This window comes from Diabrotica virgifera, chromosome 7, assembly GCF_917563875.1.
Source record: "Diabrotica virgifera virgifera chromosome 7, PGI_DIABVI_V3a".
Lineage (NCBI taxonomy): Eukaryota > Metazoa > Arthropoda > Insecta > Coleoptera > Chrysomelidae > Diabrotica > Diabrotica virgifera.
This window is the reverse complement of record NC_065449.1, coordinates 103752090-103772339: the sequence shown is the minus strand read 5'-3', so window position 1 is coordinate 103772339 and position 20250 is coordinate 103752090. Positions and strand designations below refer to the sequence as shown.

The 20250-nt window shown below is 33.1% G+C and overlaps 1 protein-coding gene across 1 annotated transcript in view; it reads left to right on the top strand.

The window, feature by feature from the left end:
- Window positions 1–13790, top strand: part of LOC114328338 (uncharacterized) — a 336316-nt gene extending 322526 nt beyond the window's left edge. The window contains exon 6 of the mRNA XM_050656916.1: window positions 13752–13790. Coding sequence (XP_050512873.1) covers window positions 13752–13790 — 39 coding nt within the window. The remainder of the gene's footprint in view (window positions 1–13751) is intronic.
- Window positions 13791–20250: the final 6460 nt, after the last annotated feature.

Genomic DNA, 20250 nt, shown 5'->3' with positions numbered 1-20250 from the left:
ATTGCAGTGGATATGAAACACTAAATCTGCCAAAGGTTATAGGAAACATGTACGTGGCCTAAGGACTACATAATATCAGTGTAGTATATTCATTTACACAAAAAGGATGCGAAGAATTCCCATCGGAATATCCCACAATAGAACTAATTACACAAATCTTTAACGAACTATGTTCAATGGGCTCTACCTCTACCTACAAAAAGTGCTAATAAAAATTTTTATCGAAAATTGTCTTTGCTGCAGTTCTTGTTTGAAACAATTTTTTCTAAGGCGTACATATTCTTGGTAAATCGATGTTTTCCATTTTCCTTTCCTAGAGGGGGATTTTAGGGAGAAGCCCGGGGTAGGATGCAAACTTTTTTGCATCTTTTTTGGGGTCCCAAAATTGATATTCTCACCAAAATTCAACTTGTTCGTCTCCTTTTTCGATTTCAAATCTCTGACTACTGGACTATTAAAGGTATTTTGAGATTCAGGAAAATCAAATAATTTTCTCAATATAAAATGTGTCTTCCATGTCGGTCTATAAAACGTTTCACTGTGTTGGCACTTCCCCGAGCGCAACAATAATTTTTACCTTTTCTTAATAACTTAATTGTTGTGATATATTAAGGAAAACATAATTAGTAATGTACTATGTTAGATTGAATTACACACCATATTGCATATATGGTAAACCTAAATCGATGTATATATTTGGAAAACATGGTTACAAATCATTCTGTAATGTTCTTTATAAGTTATTTGTGTAAGAAAATGTCTTCAATCAATGTAAACATGTCAATAACATAGTTTGTCTATTATCGGCGAATTTGGACGTAAATATTGGAAAAATAACAATCTTTAATTATAAACTACAACACCCAGACATGTAAAAATTAGTGTGTTGTGACAATTTAATGTGACAAAGGTGATTTTCATAATTAGGTGTGCAATAACTAGGTTCATCGTTTCTTTCCTTTATATAGAAATACTATAATAGAATATTAAGCTCTTCAAGAAAAACTGCTAGGAAGCATATTGCATGGTCTCATTATTTATGTATTAAGAAAGGAATTTTTGCCGAGGAGGTACTTTCAGATTGTTCCTGCGCCACTTGCATCTTTAACTCTGCTTTAAGTAACTAGTGTCCAAATTATCAGTCCATAGGTCAGATAGGTCCAGTAACGGAAGCGACCAACCAATACTTCGTCGCCTATGGGTAGGACGATTTGGCCCTTGATCATTATTCCAAGACCTGGGTTAGGAGCTTTTACCAGATCAGTACTCCAGCTTAAACTCCTGGAGCGGTTGGTTGTCGTTATTGCCCGTGTTATATCTCCAGCGCGCGTTGATGGTAGTGATGGCTTGTCGATGGGAGTGAAGACATGTGGAGAGATTGCAAGCCGGCGGTTATCGCTGGCCATCGTTACACCTCGTTCTCTTTGGGGGAAAATATACCTGCAACGGAGCCTACAACAGCGTGATCCCTTCCACCCTATGTGGAAGTTGATTTTGATTTTTCCGTAGCCTTTGCTAGGCGGTTCTTTTGGTACGATTTCCGATCAATCGGAATTGTTTCCAGGCTGTGGCTCTTCCAAAGTCATCATGGCTGCGACTTCGAGTCCTGTCAGTGTGTCCAGGGCGTAGCCCTTCCTTTGTGAGGATGGCGTACCGAACATCTGCTGAAATCTATGAAGGATGCATTCTGCCTCTTTCCTTGGCGTGACAGGCAGGCAAGGAGGTCGTCGTCCCAGGTCTCTATGGTGTTTCCAATGATATTTCTAATCACTGACTGAACTAAGTTCTGCTTTTAAAATTTGCTATTTAAATTCTGTTTGAGGTGGCTTGAAGTTGAGTTTGCTGTTGCTACTATTGAACATGTTTTGTTTTATCATTGATGACGTTACTGTATATGGACCTGAATATTTTGACGCCAGCTTGCTGGTGCAAACTTCGCTAGCCGAGGATAAATGGTGTTTTGGTGTTTCTTTTTCATGACTCGATCTCCTGGATGCGGACATTAGTCTCTTCGCCTTTTATCGTAATGTTTCTTCTGGTCTTCGAGTGCATATTCCATATACACTTTCGCCAGGTCCCGTAATGCTTCTAATTGATTCAAATTTTTTACCCCTGTATATCTTGGCAATTGGTTGGATTGCGGCGAGTAAGGTGGTTTAAGGACGTGGTTTGTATTCTATGCTTTTATAAATGTTTCAAAACTGCTGCTCATGAATTGTGAACCATTATCCAAGATGACTGTCTTCGGGATTTCGAACTGCATAAATATTTTTGAACACAGAGTATCGCTTGTGGATGTTTCCTTTATAAGCTGAGCGATAACCCATTTTGGAAATCGGTCTTGGATGACTATCAAGAAAATATTCCCCTTGTCTTGGGAATGGTCCCATTAAACCAATTGAGGCAGTACGCACTGCAAGTACTAAGACACACTAAATTACAAAAAATAATGCCGATAATGTTGCTACATTTTGATATATTGAGACCGATTATCAAATGGATGAAGAGTAATAAAATACCCGCGAAAAGGTGGCCAGACAATTTATGTTAAGTTAAAACCGACGTTTAAAGGGGCAGATGCCTCTGAATATAGTAGAAAGGAAAAATTACTTATTCTACTGAGATCACGTTTGTAATCGATACCAATTCCTCAACCAAATAGTACTATTATAAAAACGTATAATATCTCATATTTAATATGGATACACAATTTTTGTCTCATATAAAAGTTGTGTACAAGATATAACAAATCAAATATATTTCAATAAGTTTTTTCTTTTCTTCCCTCACTATCCAACAAACGTTTTAATTACCCACTCTAATAATCTCTGTCAGATGAATTTGAATAGTGAATTTGTTTATGAGCATCAACTACAGTCAGATAATTTCGATGTTCGATTGAAGTTTAAGCTGACTTTTAAAAAGGCAGACGCCTATGAAATAACTAACAATACAATTTGATAATAATAATAAGAGAATACAATTATAATACAATACTTAACACATTGAAACATATATCCCACTTAATACCTTTTCATTTACCTTTACCTAATCGGAACTTTGACTTGAATGTTGTTGATTTAAATTCTGATTCAGATTTAATTTTGATATTATTACCTGAGGTGTTGCAGTTGGAGTATTGATAATTTGTTCAAAGACTAGTGTCTTTACATTACACATTACATGAATCTATTATGTTATAAATACTTTATCATTATCATTGTAAGCGTTGTTGTGCTGACGTCTCGTTATGATTTATTTCGCCCGGGCAGTATGTCAAATATCAAACATTCATTATCCATATCCGATATTTAACAGAATAATTTTATCACCCCGTATATCACATGAACCAATTTGTTATTGTATAATTACATGTGCGGGTCTCTAATTTAGTTCACGAATTGCAATTTGTAAACAATAATTCTGGCAATTGCATATTTAATTTGATGATCGAATATATTTCTTTGTTCTCAATATTTTGTAAACAAACTCAGCGCGTGACCTGACACCAATACTGGTGCCACCGCTGAGAAAGAATATACATTTTGGAATCATTCATTAAAATCAACTGAACCAGGCCAGATGTGCCTTTAAATTCATTCAACATGTAGCTTCATTATAGAGTCTTCAACTAATTCGCGTACAAGCCACATATCAGTACCACAACGTTCTCTTGGGGTAACTACCCTGGTGTCTACCGCTATAAACTATCTAAGTGCTATTGGTGTTTCAATAACTGAAGATCATCACTGAGCCCGAAGAATCAGACATGGTCGTAGGAAGTAGACTTTAGTTATTCTATCTTCTTAGTTATTCTATCTGTGTAATATGTCCGATATATTCCAATTTTCTGGTTTTGATTGTAGTTATTCTATGGGATCACGTAATTGATAACAATTCCTCAATTATTCCAATCACAAGATCTAATCAAATGTTACAGTCAGTTTTTTCTTCCTTTCCCTCACTATTCAACAAACGTTTTTTATTACCCACTCTAATATTCAGAACGTCACCATCGATGACTTTAACTTTGAGCGCGCTAGAGAATATAAGTATCTTGGAACAACGATTAAGGATCACAAGAAATAAACAATAGGATACAGGTCGGCAACATATGTCTTTTTGCCATTCTTCTTCATGCACCATGCCCTTTCAGAACGTTGGTTACCATCATATCTATCTTAATTTTATTCACTGCCACCCTAAATAGCATGATTGTATCAACACCATACCAATCTCGCAATTTCTTCAACCATTAGGTTCTTCTTCGTCCTGGACTACGTTTGCCTGCTATTTTTCCTTGCATGATATTTTCTAGCAACGTATATTTGGGACCTCTCAGTACATGTCCGAAATACTCCAGCTTTCTCTGCTTGATGCTTTTTTATGATCTCAGTAGTCTTGCTGAGACGTTCTAGTATTGTGGAGTTTCGAATCTTTTCCACCTAGGAAACTTTTAAAATTCTTCTATAGCACCACATTTCGAAAGCCTCAAGGCGATTTAGATCGATTTTATTCACAGTCCAGGACTCGACACCATAAAGTAAGACCGAGAACACGTAGCAGCGAAGTAGGCGGATCCTCAATGCCAATTTTAGGTCTCTGTTACATAACACCTTGGACATCCTTCTAAAAGCGGCTCTAGCCTGCTCTATCCTAGATCTAATTTCGCCGTGACTTTCTGCGTTACAATTTAATTGCTGTCCAAGGTAAACGATTTTATCAACTTGCTCAAGTTTGGTATTATTTACATATATAGACGGTTTTATATGCTGCTGTTTACTTATTACGAGTATTTTGGTTTTCCGTATGTTCAGATCCAGACCTGCCTCCCTACAACTCTCAACGACACGATCAAGTAGTGTTTGCAGATCTTCTTGACTAGAAGCTAGGAGTACTGTATCTTCCGCATATCGCAAATTATTGATGACTTCACCGTTCACAAGTATTCCTTCTTGTTTTTCAGAAAGTGCTTTTCTGAAAATTCTTTCGGAGTAAACGTTGAAAAGCGCAGGGGTGACAAGAGGCATCCCTGCCGTACTCCTCTTTTAATATTAAGAGCCTGTGATTCCACACCATCTACTAAAACTGATGTTGTTTGATTCCAATATAAATTTGCAATTATTCGAACATCTCTGCCGTCCAAGCCAATGTATTTTAGAGCTTCTAGAGCTTTTATCCAAGTCAATAAAACAACAGTATATGTCTACAGATATATCTCGACATATTTGAGCAAGTACGTTCATTCCAAACAGTGCCTCTCTCGTTCCAAACCCGTTACGGAAACCAAATTGTGTGTCATCCAGGTATTCCTCGCATTTATTATAGGTACGACCATGTATTACCTTCAGAAAAATTTTCAATAAGTGGTTTAACAAACTGATGTTTCTATAATCAGCACAGGTTTTTGCTGTTCTCTTCTTAGGTAGAGCTATAAACAGTGAATTAGACCAACCATTAGGTAGTTGTCCGCTGGTATAAATGGTATTGAAAAACGAAGTTATAGCCTCTAAAACATTGCTATCATTTATAAGCTTGTATATTTCAGTTGGAATTTCATCAGGACCAGTCGCTCTGCCATCTTTTAATGATTGTATGGCTTTTATAACCTCAGAGCGTATTATTAGGGGTCCGTCGCAGTTAGTAATATCGTGAGGTGAACTACTCCTATCGTCTTCGAATAGGTTCGTGACGTAATTTTCCCATTCTTTAAGTTTGTCCTCTACTTCAAATATTACTTTACCATGTTCATCCTGTAGCAATGCAGTTTGTTTCTTATTGAAGATACCAAAAACTCTCCAAAACCTTATAAAATCGAAACAACTAACAAGACGTACGAAGATACAAGTGTATAAAACAATCATGCGACCCGTTGTGTTGTATGGAAGCGAAACGTGGACGATAACAAAGGCAAACGAAGAGAGACTACGTGTTTGTGAAAGAAAAATCCTAAGGAAGATCTTTGGGCCTGTGCTGGATGAAGCATCAGGACAATATGGGATAAAAACTAACAAAGAGCTCGAAGAACTTTACCCAGACACCAACATCATAAAAGAAATAAAGTCCAGAAGACTCCAATGGGCGGGACACCTCAGAAGACATTCTGACCAAAGAACAGTAAGACTGGTGTGGGAGGAAGTCCCAACTGGAAGGAAACCTCGCGGACGCCCTCGACTCCGGTGGCGAGATAATATAGCATGAGACCTGAACACTATGTATGTAAAAAGAAAAAAGACCTAAAACAGTTCTAGTGAATTTGTTTATGTAGTCCAGGGCGCATCTGTTTTGAGATGAACGTTGAGAGGTGACTCAAATTTTTTTGCAGAAATTGCTTATCAATAACTCAAATAATAATATTTGAGTTATCCTCCCACTCAAAATGGTCCGGAACATTGTTTAAATAATCAAAATGTCAAAATATGAAGGAAAAATTCGATTTTTTTATTGGTTTTTTGATTATAACTTTAAAACTATTCATTTCTGAGAAAAGTTTTACTGACATAAAAGTTGCGTAATTAAATTTCCTACAATATAGAATTGATTAAAAATTTAAAAAATAGTCACCCTTGTTGCAAAATAGCAATAATTGCGAAAAAAACCATACAAAAACAAGTATTCGCATTTTACGTTTTTCAACCATTTATGCTAAACTTAGGACCTTTATATTTTACCCAGAAAAAGTTTATGATATAGTAAAACAACACTGTAAATTTCATTAAGATCGGTGTAGTAGATTTTGCAAAATAAATTTTGCAATCCAGCTTTCGCAAAAAGAAATCATTTTTTAAAAATGTTGCAGGGCTGAAAATATAGCAGATAGCAAGTTGAATTTTTTTTGCTTATAGAAGTATACTGTACCTTTCATTTGCAATTTGTAAAATTAAAATCGATTAATTACCACGGCGTCAGGAAATTTTTTAAATGAACATTAATTTTTGGTGCTACGCGCAGGATAGCGGTGTTCGATTCACACAAGTTGTTTTCCACCAAAATTTCTTCCAATCTTTATCTAATATATTATTTTCTTACTCTATATTTTGTTGTATTTTAATATTTTAATTCCACAAAAACTAATTTTATTATTGTTTGTAAAATATTGTTTAAACAATTGCATATGTTTAAAAATAATAAACTTTTATTCTCTAAGTTAAAATATATGAACAAAGAAAGTTTTTGCTAAAAAAAGTGTTATTTCAAAGGATAGAGTATGTGTTTTTATTTTGCAATAAACAAATTTATTTATTTTTATATCGAAATGTAAGAAAAATTAAAATGTATCAATTATTATCAAAGGCCATTGGAATGCCCAATCAGAGCAAACTATCCGCTGTCCTGTGCGTAGCACTAATAATTAATGTTTGTTTAAAAAAATTCCTGACGCCGTGGTAGTTAATCGATTTTAATTTTGCAAATTGCAAATGAAAGGTACGGTGCACTTCTATATGCATAAAAAAAGAATGTGTGTGTACTTTGTACGCACGTAAGAAGTTATACTTCTACTACATATTATGTGATTTTTAAGACAATACCAAAAATTTAAAAAAATAAAAGAATAAAACGCACACAAACACATTGAAAAATGCCACAAAGAAAAAATGATTTCTGAACGATAATAATTGTTGGCAAAAATTTTAAATACGCATTTTCTGAAGAAAAAAAAATTATATAACAAATATACTTACAATCATAAAATGCATAAAAAAAATAAAAAAATAAAAACTTGCATCGGGAATCGAACCCGTGACTTTCGGGGCGCTTTGATTCGTAATCGAAGCCTAGACTCACTCGTCCAATTCCACATTATTTGTCATGTGGAAAAATAGGGTAACTGAACGTTTTATTGTTTGACAGTTGTTTTAAATATAATTAAATTATGTAGTTTAAATTTTGTGGAGGAAAATATTAAAATATAACAAAACAGTAAGAAAACAATATATTGGATGAAGATTGGTAGAACTTTTGTTGGTAATCAAATTAAGTATGTAAATCAAAGCATTACATACCTACTAGATAAATAAATCTACGCCAAAAAATCATAATTTAAAAATAAAAATCGGACCTAATTTGGGATTTCTCTCTAAAATCCCCATTCTTGAGAAAATAAATGTACAGTAGAGCGTCGATTATCCGAACGTCGATCAACCGAACGACCGCTTATTCGAACTATCGACTCCCGCGTCCCGCACTCGAATACCGAGCAAGCGTTAGCAATTGACGCTTAAAATATCTTCAATTTTCTTCAACATTGTATCCAAAAATAATTATGTTGTTGCAAAGACTGCACTTTTTTGTTTAGTTGCTAGTTGTCATTATCAAGATATAAATAAATATGTAGGTACAGTAGAACGTCGATAATCCGGACGTCAAAAATCCGGACCGTCAATAATCCGGATTTGTATATATCAAAAATATCTGATTCTTTTAAAATAAATTAAGAACTTCGCTGCGAAAAACGAACCTCTACCGCAGTTCAAAAATATTTTACATATTTGTTTAAAAGCCCAAATAGTGTCTGATGTTTTTACTGTACACATGCTGCTATTATAAATTAATTACAATACAGTGTTTAAACATAAAAAAATGTTTTGATTAATTTCACCTCTAGACACTTTACTGTACAAGAGAAAACATAAAATTTTAAAACGTTTGTTGTAATTTAATGTGTATACTGGCCTTTTTTGAGGTAATTTCGATAATCCGGATAATTTGATAATCCGGATGGGGTCCGGTCCCAATTAATCCGGATTATTGACGTTCTACTGTATATAAATATGGCTTTTATTCACTTGTGGATAAATATGTATGACTATAAATATGTATCAATATATTGTAGTTCGATTATCCGAACAAATCGGTTTTACGAACACCTATGTCCCCCAATTAGTTCGGATAATCGACGCTCTACTGTATTTCAACCTAATCCAAATGTATAATTACAATATGATTATAATAAAAACTACTTACCAAATTAGAATGAGTTTTCCTTGTCTAAAATAGTCCAAAAGTCCAAAAATATAGGTATATGAAAACTATTTAAAAAGGCAGTATAACTAGTAACTAACTTTTGTTTGTTGTTTCTTTTCACACAAATTTTAAAACGCAACAACCATAAATAATCAAACTACAGCTGTACCACAGCCGCCATATTGAATAATTTTTGACATGTCATTTGAACATCCAATCAGAACAAAGTTATAATGCGCATGCGCCGGGATCATAGGTTTTAACATATAAAAATTCACCCTCATATCGCCGGTAAAGAAGTATAACTTCAAAAATGTCAACCTGCTATCTGCTTTATTTTCAGTCCTGTAACATTTTGAAAAAATGAATTTTTTTTGCGAAAGCTGGATTGCAAAATTTATTTTGCAAAATCTGTTGAACCGATCTTAATAAAATTTACTGTATTGTTTTACTGTATCATAAAGTTTTTCTGGGTGACATATGAAGGTCCTAAGTGTAGCATAAATGGTTGAAAGACGTAAAATGCGAATACTTGTTTTTGTATGGTTTTTTTCGCAATTATTGCTATTTTGCAACAAGGGTGACTATTTTTTAAATTTGTAACCAATTCTATATTATATGAAATTTAATTATGCAACTTTTTTGTCAGTACAACTTTTATCGGAAATGAATACCTTTAAAGTTATAATCAAAAAACGATTCGAATTTTTCCTCCATTTTTTGACATTTTGATTATTTAAACAATGTTCCGGACCTTTTTGAGAGGGAGGATAACTCAAATATTATTATTTAAGTTATTTTCAAGCAATTTCTGCAAAAAAATTTGAGTCACCTCTCAACGTCCAAATGTACTAATATTTTTACAGATGCGCCCTGGTCTAATGAGCATCAAGGGCAGTTAGACAATTTCGATTGAAGTTTAAGCCGACTTTTCAAGATGCAGACGCCTACGAAAGTGGTAGGAAGAAGACTTTAGTTATTCTGTCTTCTTAAGTGCCATCTCCGCTTCGGAAGTCGGCAATCATCATAGCTATTCGGATATAGAGACGGCAGCTCTGAAAAGTTCATTTGATGTACATCCGTGCGCGTGCCATTCTCTCAGGTTGCGCAGCCACGATATTCTGCGTCTCCATATGCTTTTTTTTTCTTGAATCTTTCCGAGATATTACAATTTTCTGGTTTTGATTGTAGTTATTCTATGGGATCACGTAATCGATAGAAATTCCTCAATTTTTCCCTGCACAAGATCTAATCAAATATAACAATCAGTGTGTTCTCCCTTTCCCTCACTATCCAACAAACGTTTTAATTACCCACTCTATAATTTTTGTCAGATGAGAAAGTAAGAAGAAAAAAGACCTAAAAACAGTTCTAGTGAATTTGTTTATGAGCATCAAGTGCAGTCGAAAGGACCACCTAAACAGAAACAAGCGTTTTGTGTACCCGACCAATTATTTTCAACATGAGGTGTTATTAAAGCCGCGGATCGTATTTCACCGGTAATGAGGCAACACCGAACACCAAACACCGGTAGCCGGCAATTCTGACGAGAATGAATGGCATCGCCAGAGGCCGTCTCATCGTCCGGCTCTGACAACTCTTTGATTCTTTGATTATTTCACTAATTCCCCGCGCAGAGACGGAACCAATGAATATTGAAATCTCCAGACACGAGCGTTATTCATTACTCAGTTCATGATTTTTTACTCGTACGTTCTGAACGAACGACCGCAATAGTGCTCTGGGCAAATTAGGAGAAAACAAGGAAAAGTTATTTACCAGCTATTTTATTACTGCAATCAAATCTTAAGATTGCATATTTATATAGAAATATAGGTAGAGATGCATCAAGTCAAACTAGTTTGATTTTAGTCAACAAACTTGACTTGAGTTGAAAACCAACCAAGATACCTTTTTGTAAAAAAGTATTTTTTTGATTTCGATATCTTTAGGTTTGACTTGAAATCAAACTTCTTCAAACAGTTTGAAGTTTGAATATCATATTGCGCAACGTGTTTATTTCCAATTATAATTGAGATACAGACTTTTGTTTTGACTCATTTGGATAGGTCTGAATCTGTACTCTGCTGCTCCGCAAATTAGTTTGTAGTTCATATTAAGAAGTATATGCTTGGCTTGTTTATTTTTATTACGTTCGGTTTGAAGTGTGTGCTTTGTGAAATGATATCTGAACCTGAATATTTTTCGGCTCAGAATAATTACCACATCAAATTGAAAAAAGGTATCACTTCCCTTCCACTGCAAAAATTAAGAGAAAAAAATCTGTAGTCGAAGCAGAATTAATTAAGAAAAATAAATATACTGATATATTTGATATTGCGGCAGGTGATTTCAAAACAATGAAGTGCATACTTGTATTATGTAAAAATAAAGAACAGCGTTATAAAATGACAAATAGTAAACTAATTCATTAGGACGACATTGCAAAGTCGCAAAAAATTCAATAAACCTACTCCCTACTCTATCAAAAATATAATACTTTGTTGTTACTTTATACCTACCTCATTTAATATATTTTGTAGTTCTTGTGCATTGCTTGCTATTAGGACTGTATCATGGACGTACCTGATGTTGTCTATGCTGGTTCCGTTAATCTTGATTCCAACTTGGAACTCGTCTAATGCTTATCTGAATATAGACTCCGAATACAGATTCCCTGTCGCATTCCTCGTCGGATTTGTGTATCTTCGGATGTTGTGTGCTCTATTTCAATTGTTGCTGTTTGGTGCCAATATAGTTCAGAGATAAGTCGCAGGTCTTGTTCGTCAATTCCAGTTGTTCTTAGAATTTCGATCATCTTTTGATGTTAAAGCAGTCAAATGCTTTTCGATAATCAATAAAACATAAAACATGCATAATTTTTTAAAAATTTTATCAATTTAATTTTCTGTATTTGTATTTAACTTTATTAAATTTTATTTAGTTTTTTGTAATTTTATTTAATTTTTTGAAATGTTATTTTTTTAATTTTATGTAATTTTATTTAATTTTAATTTAATTTAGTTTTATTTAATCAACACGTATACCTATAGGGTTGAAATCATGTCGAACTCAGTCAATATTAGAAAATTCTGAATCTATATCTAATTTTATCACAGAAAAATGTGTCGCACTATTAGACCTGGATCTCGCGTACCAAAAAAAGTTGATTAATAGCAAGCTGAAAATTTGTTAATAGCTTAACGGTGTCTAGTCGGACAAACTTTGATGTATGGGAATGGGAACACTAGAACAGGGGAAGTTTTAATTGTGGAACAGGTTAAAAATTTGGAACGTCAGACTACGAAAACGTTCCATGTATTTTCTCGTTCCATGTGTTTATCACCAACTGGGCATTTTAATGAGTGGGAACACGAAGAACATGTCAAATGACAGGAATCATGTTGGTTAGTAATAGCAGTCTAATTTTTACATGAGAGTTTAATGAATCCCATGTTCCAGTGTTCTCGTACATCAGTTTGTCCAACTCGTTAAGCTATTAACAAATTTTCAGCTTGCTATTGATCATCTTTTTTTTTGGTACGCGGGATCCAGGCCTATATAGTTTTCGGAAAAACTGGACAAATCAAAGCCTACAGGGTTAAAACCATCACCAGTCAGGAATTGAAAATTCGGAATCTATACTTAGTTTTAGTACAAAAACATATGCCGCTCTATATTTTTTTCGAAAAACTGAACAAATCAACCACTATAGGGTTGAAACCACCCCGAAGCCAGCCAATAATTTAAAATTCGGGCTTTATACTTGAAATCAACCTGAAATCAATTAAACAATAGATAATTCGGTATCTGTACTCAGTTTACTAAGAACGTTAAAATAAGTGTATAGTCATCGTTATTATTACGTATTTTTTATGGGAAATAAGCCACAATTTTACTAAAAAATGAATTTATTAACGTTTTTTTTTTTATTTATTTTTTATTTATTTCCCTCGTGATTTACTATGGAATCTCTAACCCGAGAATTTTACTGTCATCGTTGCATTTGGTTGTCTTTTTAAAGACAGATCACATGCTATGATTTTTTTTTGCGACGGATATTCTTGAGTTGGGATTGATTTCATGTAATCGAATGAACTATCTTTTAGTAAAGTCGTCCCAGGAACGCAACTCATAAATATTGGCGATATCATTTTAAAGTCTTCTACTTTAAAATGTATAATATACGTCTGAATTGCCAATATAAATGAGTCAGATTAAATAAATTATTAGAAGAATTTTTTTACTTAGCAACAACATGTTTGTTTTATTTTAATAGTATTTTGTATTTTGACAACGAAACCCGATTTGGGCTTCGAAACGTTAATAAATTCATTTTTTAGTAAAATTGTGGCTTATTTCCCATAAAAAATACGTAATTATAAAAATGCCACAAGGAAATAGCTTCAGAACAACGTCATCGTTATTATTATTATCTTAAAAATAATCAAAACTTACTAAAAACTTTTTTTATCGTGTCTTCGAAAAATCGATGTTAATTATATCTAAAATGAAAAGATATTACCGTCGTAATACTAACACACATCGGTAGAACATAAAAAATCCACCTGTCCTTATTAAAACAAAATGATAACTATATACTTAACATGAAACTTGAATTTGCCAAATTACTGTCTTCGAATTCCAATGTAAATCAGCTGGCGGTAATTTGACATGTGTTTCTTGCGCTGTTTTTTTCAAGTCTCAGTTTGTTTTAATAAGGAACGTGTTACCACTGATTTTTATTCGTTTATTTGTTTGTTAACTTTGTTTTGTTTCTTTTTCAGGTAACTTTGACCTTAGAGATGGTTTTGTTAGTAGCGTAAGTTTTTCTCTCTTTTTGGCTGAACTGTGAATTGATTTTTACATCGTTAGTAACAACACTATGAGGTCATAACTATCTGAATCATATAAATATTAACGGCTATTCCTACATGTAACTGAATTATTTAAAAAACAGGGGAATGTAATACATAATTGCAATTTTTTTACTAGGTTTGAAATTTTTTGTTAATTCAGACAGTAAACTAAGTGTAGTCCGGTCTTTAAAACCCGACCTCTAAAAACGATATCCATCCATCCAATGGCACTACAGCCCAAATCGAGCCTTGGCCTCCTTCAATAAGCTTCTCCAATCATTTCGATTTACCGCTGTTCTTTTCCATGAACGCGTTCCCAGGAAGTTCCTGGCATCCTCATCGACTTCGTCTTCCCATCTCTTTTTAGGTCTTCCAACAGGTCTTCTTCCCTGCATTCTTGCATTCAGCAATTTTCTGGGGATTCTATTCTCATGCATGCGGACCACGTGCCCTGCCCACCGTAATCTCTGCAGTTTAGTGTGTTGTGCTAGAGTTGGTTCGCTATATTGCTCGTATATTTCTCTATTATACCTAATTCGCCAGTTGTTATTTTCACTTATTTTGCCCAGTATCCTACGTAATACTTTTCTTTCAAACACATCTAATGCATTGGCAGATTTCTGTGTCACCACCCATGTTTCGCAGCCATAACTTACTATGGGCCTGATTATTGTTTTATATACCCGGAGTTTTGTTTTCCGGTGTACGTCTCGCGATTTGAATATGTGGCCCATCGCGAAATAGGCTTTATTTGCCAGCACAAGCCTTCTATTTATTTCCGGTTCTAAAAACGATATGAACGTGCTAAATTTTGCTGAGAATGTCAATTTTGGGATTTCAAAAAAGATTCAAAACCCCCTAAAAACCTACCTCGGTGGGGGGAGGGGGACATCGTTATACCAAAAATCCGTACGCCGTAAAAAAATAATAAATGTACCAAGAGTGCAGCTTTTGTATTATTTGCATTATTATATGGTGCGAAATTAATATACGGAATGTTAAATATTCGTAGACCGAAAAAGACAACTTTTTATTAGAGTCAATTAAAAGGAAATTGATTAAAGTACTTGTTAATGCATTATTAAATAAGAATAAAACAATTATAGTGTATAGAATGTTATTTGGTGCGAAATTCATATACGGAATGTTAAATAATCGTAGATCAAAAAGACGACTTTTTATCATTCAATTAAAATAAGACTGGTTTTTAAATATTTGTTAATGTATTATTAAAGAATTAAAGAGAAATACAACAATGCAATAGGAAATAAAACAAAATATATTTACAGAATTAATACAAACAGTTAAAAATTTTTTGAAAATTAATATTTATGAGAAATTTAGTTGCATTTAGTTGGTTTGCTGTGATGTTAGATGAATGATTGTGACGCCTTTTTAACCTTTTAACTCCTTTAACATTCCAAATAGGTAATAATTATTGTTTTATTTTTCTTTAATAATACATTAACAAAATATTTTAAAATCAGTCTTCTTTAACTCACTTTAATAAAAAGTCGTCTTTTTAGTCTACGAATATTTAACATTCTGCATATGAATTTCGCACCAAATTACTTTCCAAATACTATAATTGTTTTATTTTTATTTAATAATACATTAACAAGTATTTTAATCAATTTCCTTTTAATTGACTCTAATAGAAAGTTGTCTTTTTCGGTCTACGAATATTTAACATTCCGTATATTAATTTCGCACTGAATAACATTCCGTATACGGATTTGGCACCTCGCCGCCTATTGATTGAAATATGGCCGCATGCTGCAAAGGGCCAATAGAAAAGTCCTAGGTGCCAAATAGATATACGGAATGTTTAGATGCGACCGGAACCCCGTTTTCTTCAATCTTGCCCTGGATGATAGTTGCGCGAGGTGGTACCTTTCGTTTCTCATTATGTTTCCCAGGTAGCTAACTTTTCTAACTTTGACAATCTTTAGCAGCTCCCTATCTGTACCTATTCTTTTCGGAACATTTTCGTTGGGGGTGTGGGTTGACCAAGGTATTTTCAAGATTCTTCTATAAAGCCAGAGTTCAAAGGCGTCTAACTTATATTCATCATCGTTATGTTGAGTGTCTATTTTACAGTTCAAGTTGATTCTCAGTTAGAGTTGACTCCAACTGAAACGAGCAGTAAAAGTTGATTTTAAAAATTTAAATCAACTTTTACTAGTTGGAGTTGACTCTTCCTGGATCGATTCAGTAAATGTTGATTATACGAGAATCTCAAGTGCATTTTTGATGAGTGTGCGTTTCTTTGTTTTGACCGTTTCAATTACTTATTAGTATAGCCTGTAACTGTAACAGAAAGAAAAAGATTTTCTGTTGGAGTGAATGCACAGAGAGTGATAAACTCCAACAGACGAAGGAAAAACAAGATCTACTTAATGTAGCCAAAGGAACAACAATGTGGCTTCTGCGTTGAAGAAGCTGAAGTCTAAAAATACTACTTTGCAGTAGTACTTGTATGGAAAGATGCCAAGACGAAGAGTATAGAATTGATATAGGACTGAAGATGAAAATTATGAATAGATAGATGTAACTTAAATAGCTAGCTCAATATGCAAGAGAATGGCCACTTGACACTCAAGGAAGGATTCGGCCAATTTGCACGGCTATTTCTGGCTGGACAATAAATTAAAGGAAATGACAATGATGGCTAGAAAAGAAGATATTAAGACAATGTTCACAAAATAGATAGAGTAAATATAATAATATAATGAAAATAGAATAAATTTTTGGGCGCCAGAAGAAGGCTAACTAGATTAACCCTCTTCCAGGTATTCTACGCTGCTGTGAGTATATTAAATTTGTAGTACAAGTATGTTAAATGTTATTAAAGATTATTAAGTTATAAAATATGTTATTATAAAGGAGTAATAAGAAAAAAAAATCACAATAAATGTATATTTATTGAATGTAACTACTAGATTTACACAATCTCCGAGTTAAGACAAGTAACTAGTATGTGACTCTAACATGACAAAAAAATTATACTAGTGAAAGTCAGTTACAGAATTACCTTACAAATATAATCTAAGAATAATCTTAATAAGGTTAGAAAATCTGAATAAGGGTACCTCTAATACAGGAAGTACAACTTACACCTGGTTAGTAATAACAACCTTCACCTAATAACAATTGTACGTTTATAATACGTACACCTTAATTAAATATTACCTGATACGGTAAATAATATATAAGTAACTCAAGGTGAGTTAGACAGGCACAAGCCTTTACCTAATAAATAAATCTACGGTTGGATATAACAGATCCTTTTTATAACTCGTAGTTTACAATAATGACTCAACAAGTGAAACCAAACTCTATTCTGAGGGAATAGAGCCCAGAAGTGTATATGAATTTAATAAGTTAAAGTTAAATAAAGTTAATAATTGAAATTTTTAATAATATTTGAAGTTAATTTGAAGAATTTAATTTAAAGTAGACTAAAATAATGAAATAAATTTAAATAGTTATATAGAAATAGAAACCAGCATAAATATAATCAAACTAAGAGTACCAACAATTTTTGTAGGGGAAAATATACACTACTATAAATACTACCTGATATTATAAATAATATATAAATAACTCAATGTGAGTTGGACAGGCACAAGCCTTTATCTACTAAATAATCCTACGGTTGGATACAACAGATCCTTTTTCTAACTCGTAGATTATAATAATGACAAGTGAAACCAAACTCTATTCTGAAGGAATAGAGCCCAGAAGTTTATATGAATTTAATTTAAAGTTAAATAATGTGAACGATTGAAATTTTGACTAATAGTTGAAGTTAATTTGAAGAATTTAATTTAAAGTAGACTAAAATAATGTTAAATTGTTATATAGAAAGGAAAACCAGCATAAAAATAATCAAAATAAGAGTACCAACAACTTTTGTAGGGGAAAATATCTGAGCTCAGAGATCTTTACCTTAGGGATTATGCAGTATGGGGAACGCTATCAATTAAATATTATGTTCAAAAAAAAATACTATAAAAATATGAAGCAGGGAAAATTTGTGTGCAATTAAACTATAAAAAAAAATGTCCTGAATATCACAAAAACAGTCTGTCTTTACTAAAAACGCATCAAATGTCCCCAAACAAACCCCTTTTACACAATCGTCTGGCTGATGTAATGAGCACCCAGTGGTGCTAACTTTCGCTTGCAGCGGTCCTGCTGGAGGTACAGGAAGGCTGGTGGAAACAGCTGGAGGTACTTAAAGGAAGAACAACTGGAAATGATCCAGGCTGGTTGTCCAGTGATCGTTGCTCGAGGAGTGGTCTGTCCCTGGTGGTGTTAGGTGTTTTTTTTTGTTTTTTTAATATTTCATAGTAGATGCTAAAAAACACAGTATGGTGTTACTACCAATCTACCAATGTCAAAAAAAAGAAGCAAGAAATACGAGGAGGTGTTTTTATTCCAATGGGAATAAGAAGAAATAGGTCATTAAGTCCAAAAACTTGAATGACTAGACAGTTCGACTCTTTATCAAGTTGTTATCGGATGACCTTGGTCAAATAACACATGTAATTTTCGGTTTGAATACAAGATATAATTACTGTGAAATAATAGTTCATTAATATACAGGTATACAGACATATTATATTAGGCTGAAATAGTATGACTATGCAATGGATACTTATTTGATCATCTTTCAAAAGATAGGAGGTCTGAACTTGAAAGGAGTATAAAAAAAATTAATTTAAATGAGCTCTATTTTCCAAGTAAAAGCAAAATCCACAAAGAATACACAGTTTTCTCAAGATGAGTTTGATCGAACCATGAAAATAGCCTACATAAAATTTAATTAGCAAATTAGTCAAGGACATTCAACATGGCTGAATAAAATTAATAATTGTTTTTTATTTACCGGGGTGGAACTCCATTATGCGGTACAATTCTTCAAATTCACTGTTCACTGATCCTGGATGACTACAATATAACTATTTAATAACTTTGGAACTTAGAATTATAAGTAAATCTTAGTTCAATAACCCCGCATCTACTTAAAACCACTCCTCAAAGCACAATGGCGTGTTCAGTTCAACGGCCCAAGAACCTCGTGGCAATTCTCAAAATCCCTAGCTGTCAAAGTGGGGAAACCAATGTTGCCACGTTTAAATGTGACGTCAGCAAGCATTTTAAAATTCTGTGATGGGTTTTAGTTGTATTTTAATAAACATTGAAAGAAAATAATTCTGAAAATAATTAAATAATATTTTCGATAATTAAATAATATCTTCCCATCAATAATTGATTCTATAAGGGGCGGAACGTCACATAACGTCGCCCCCGTTAGGTAAATTATTCTGATTCGATATTTTGCACAAACTTACTCAAAGAAATACATCCGTATAACAATCCTTATAACTACAGCTCGGATTTATAGGCAACAAAAATTGAAGAAAAAGGCGCCTATATAGGCAAAGATTTTTATTAAAAAAGGCAGGAATATTAACATTTAGGCAAAATATAGGCAATAAAGGAATATAACTTATTATTTATTGTACAAAGTGAATTAACGTAATATTAACTTAAGGCAGGTATATTTACACATCATAATCATAACATTAGTATAAATAAACTAGTAACTAAATAACTGTTAATTAATAATTAAACATTGTAACCACTTAAAATTTTATCATTAATAGAAACAACTAAATGTTTTTCAATATTTTCGGTTTTAAAACTATGTCTTCGATCACTTAAAATTAATTTGTACATTGAAAACGAACGTTCGACATCGACAGATGTAATTGGAGCATATTTCAGAGCGGATAATAAATCTGGCATAATTTGTAATTCCTCGGAAAATGTCCCATTCAAAACTTTAGCAACATTAGACAAAAACGAAAAACCTTTATTCTTGTCGAAAACATATTTCATTTTTTTTTTAAATTAATTGACCGTTACTTCCAGGTGCCGATTTAATTTTCGTCTTTAAATTATCTATTAATTTTACTGACTCACATAGATTTATCTCTTGTTTTTCTAATAAGGTAATTGTGGTAACTATTAATTTATAATTGTCATTGATATAAGCGAGTTCCTGTTTCAATTTGGGATTTTTTAATATTTTTTTTGCTTGTCGAATGGCTTCGGAAATATCATCATCAAATTCTGTCATACTAATTCTATTTCATTGCAGTGTTCAAAGTAAAAAAAACTGCTTCGAGCCAGGTTCTCCACCTTGTAATTACTGGTTTAGGTGGCAAAGGAACACCGGGAAGTCTTTCTTTATATATTTGCACCCTCAACGGAATCTTTACAAAAACTTTTTTCATAAAATTTATAAAATTATTTACCAACGGAAACAGATTTCTTATTTCTTCAGCAATTCTATTTACCCCTTGGGCTACACAAGTGCAATGAATTAAATTAGGATAAAAAATCTTTAAATTAA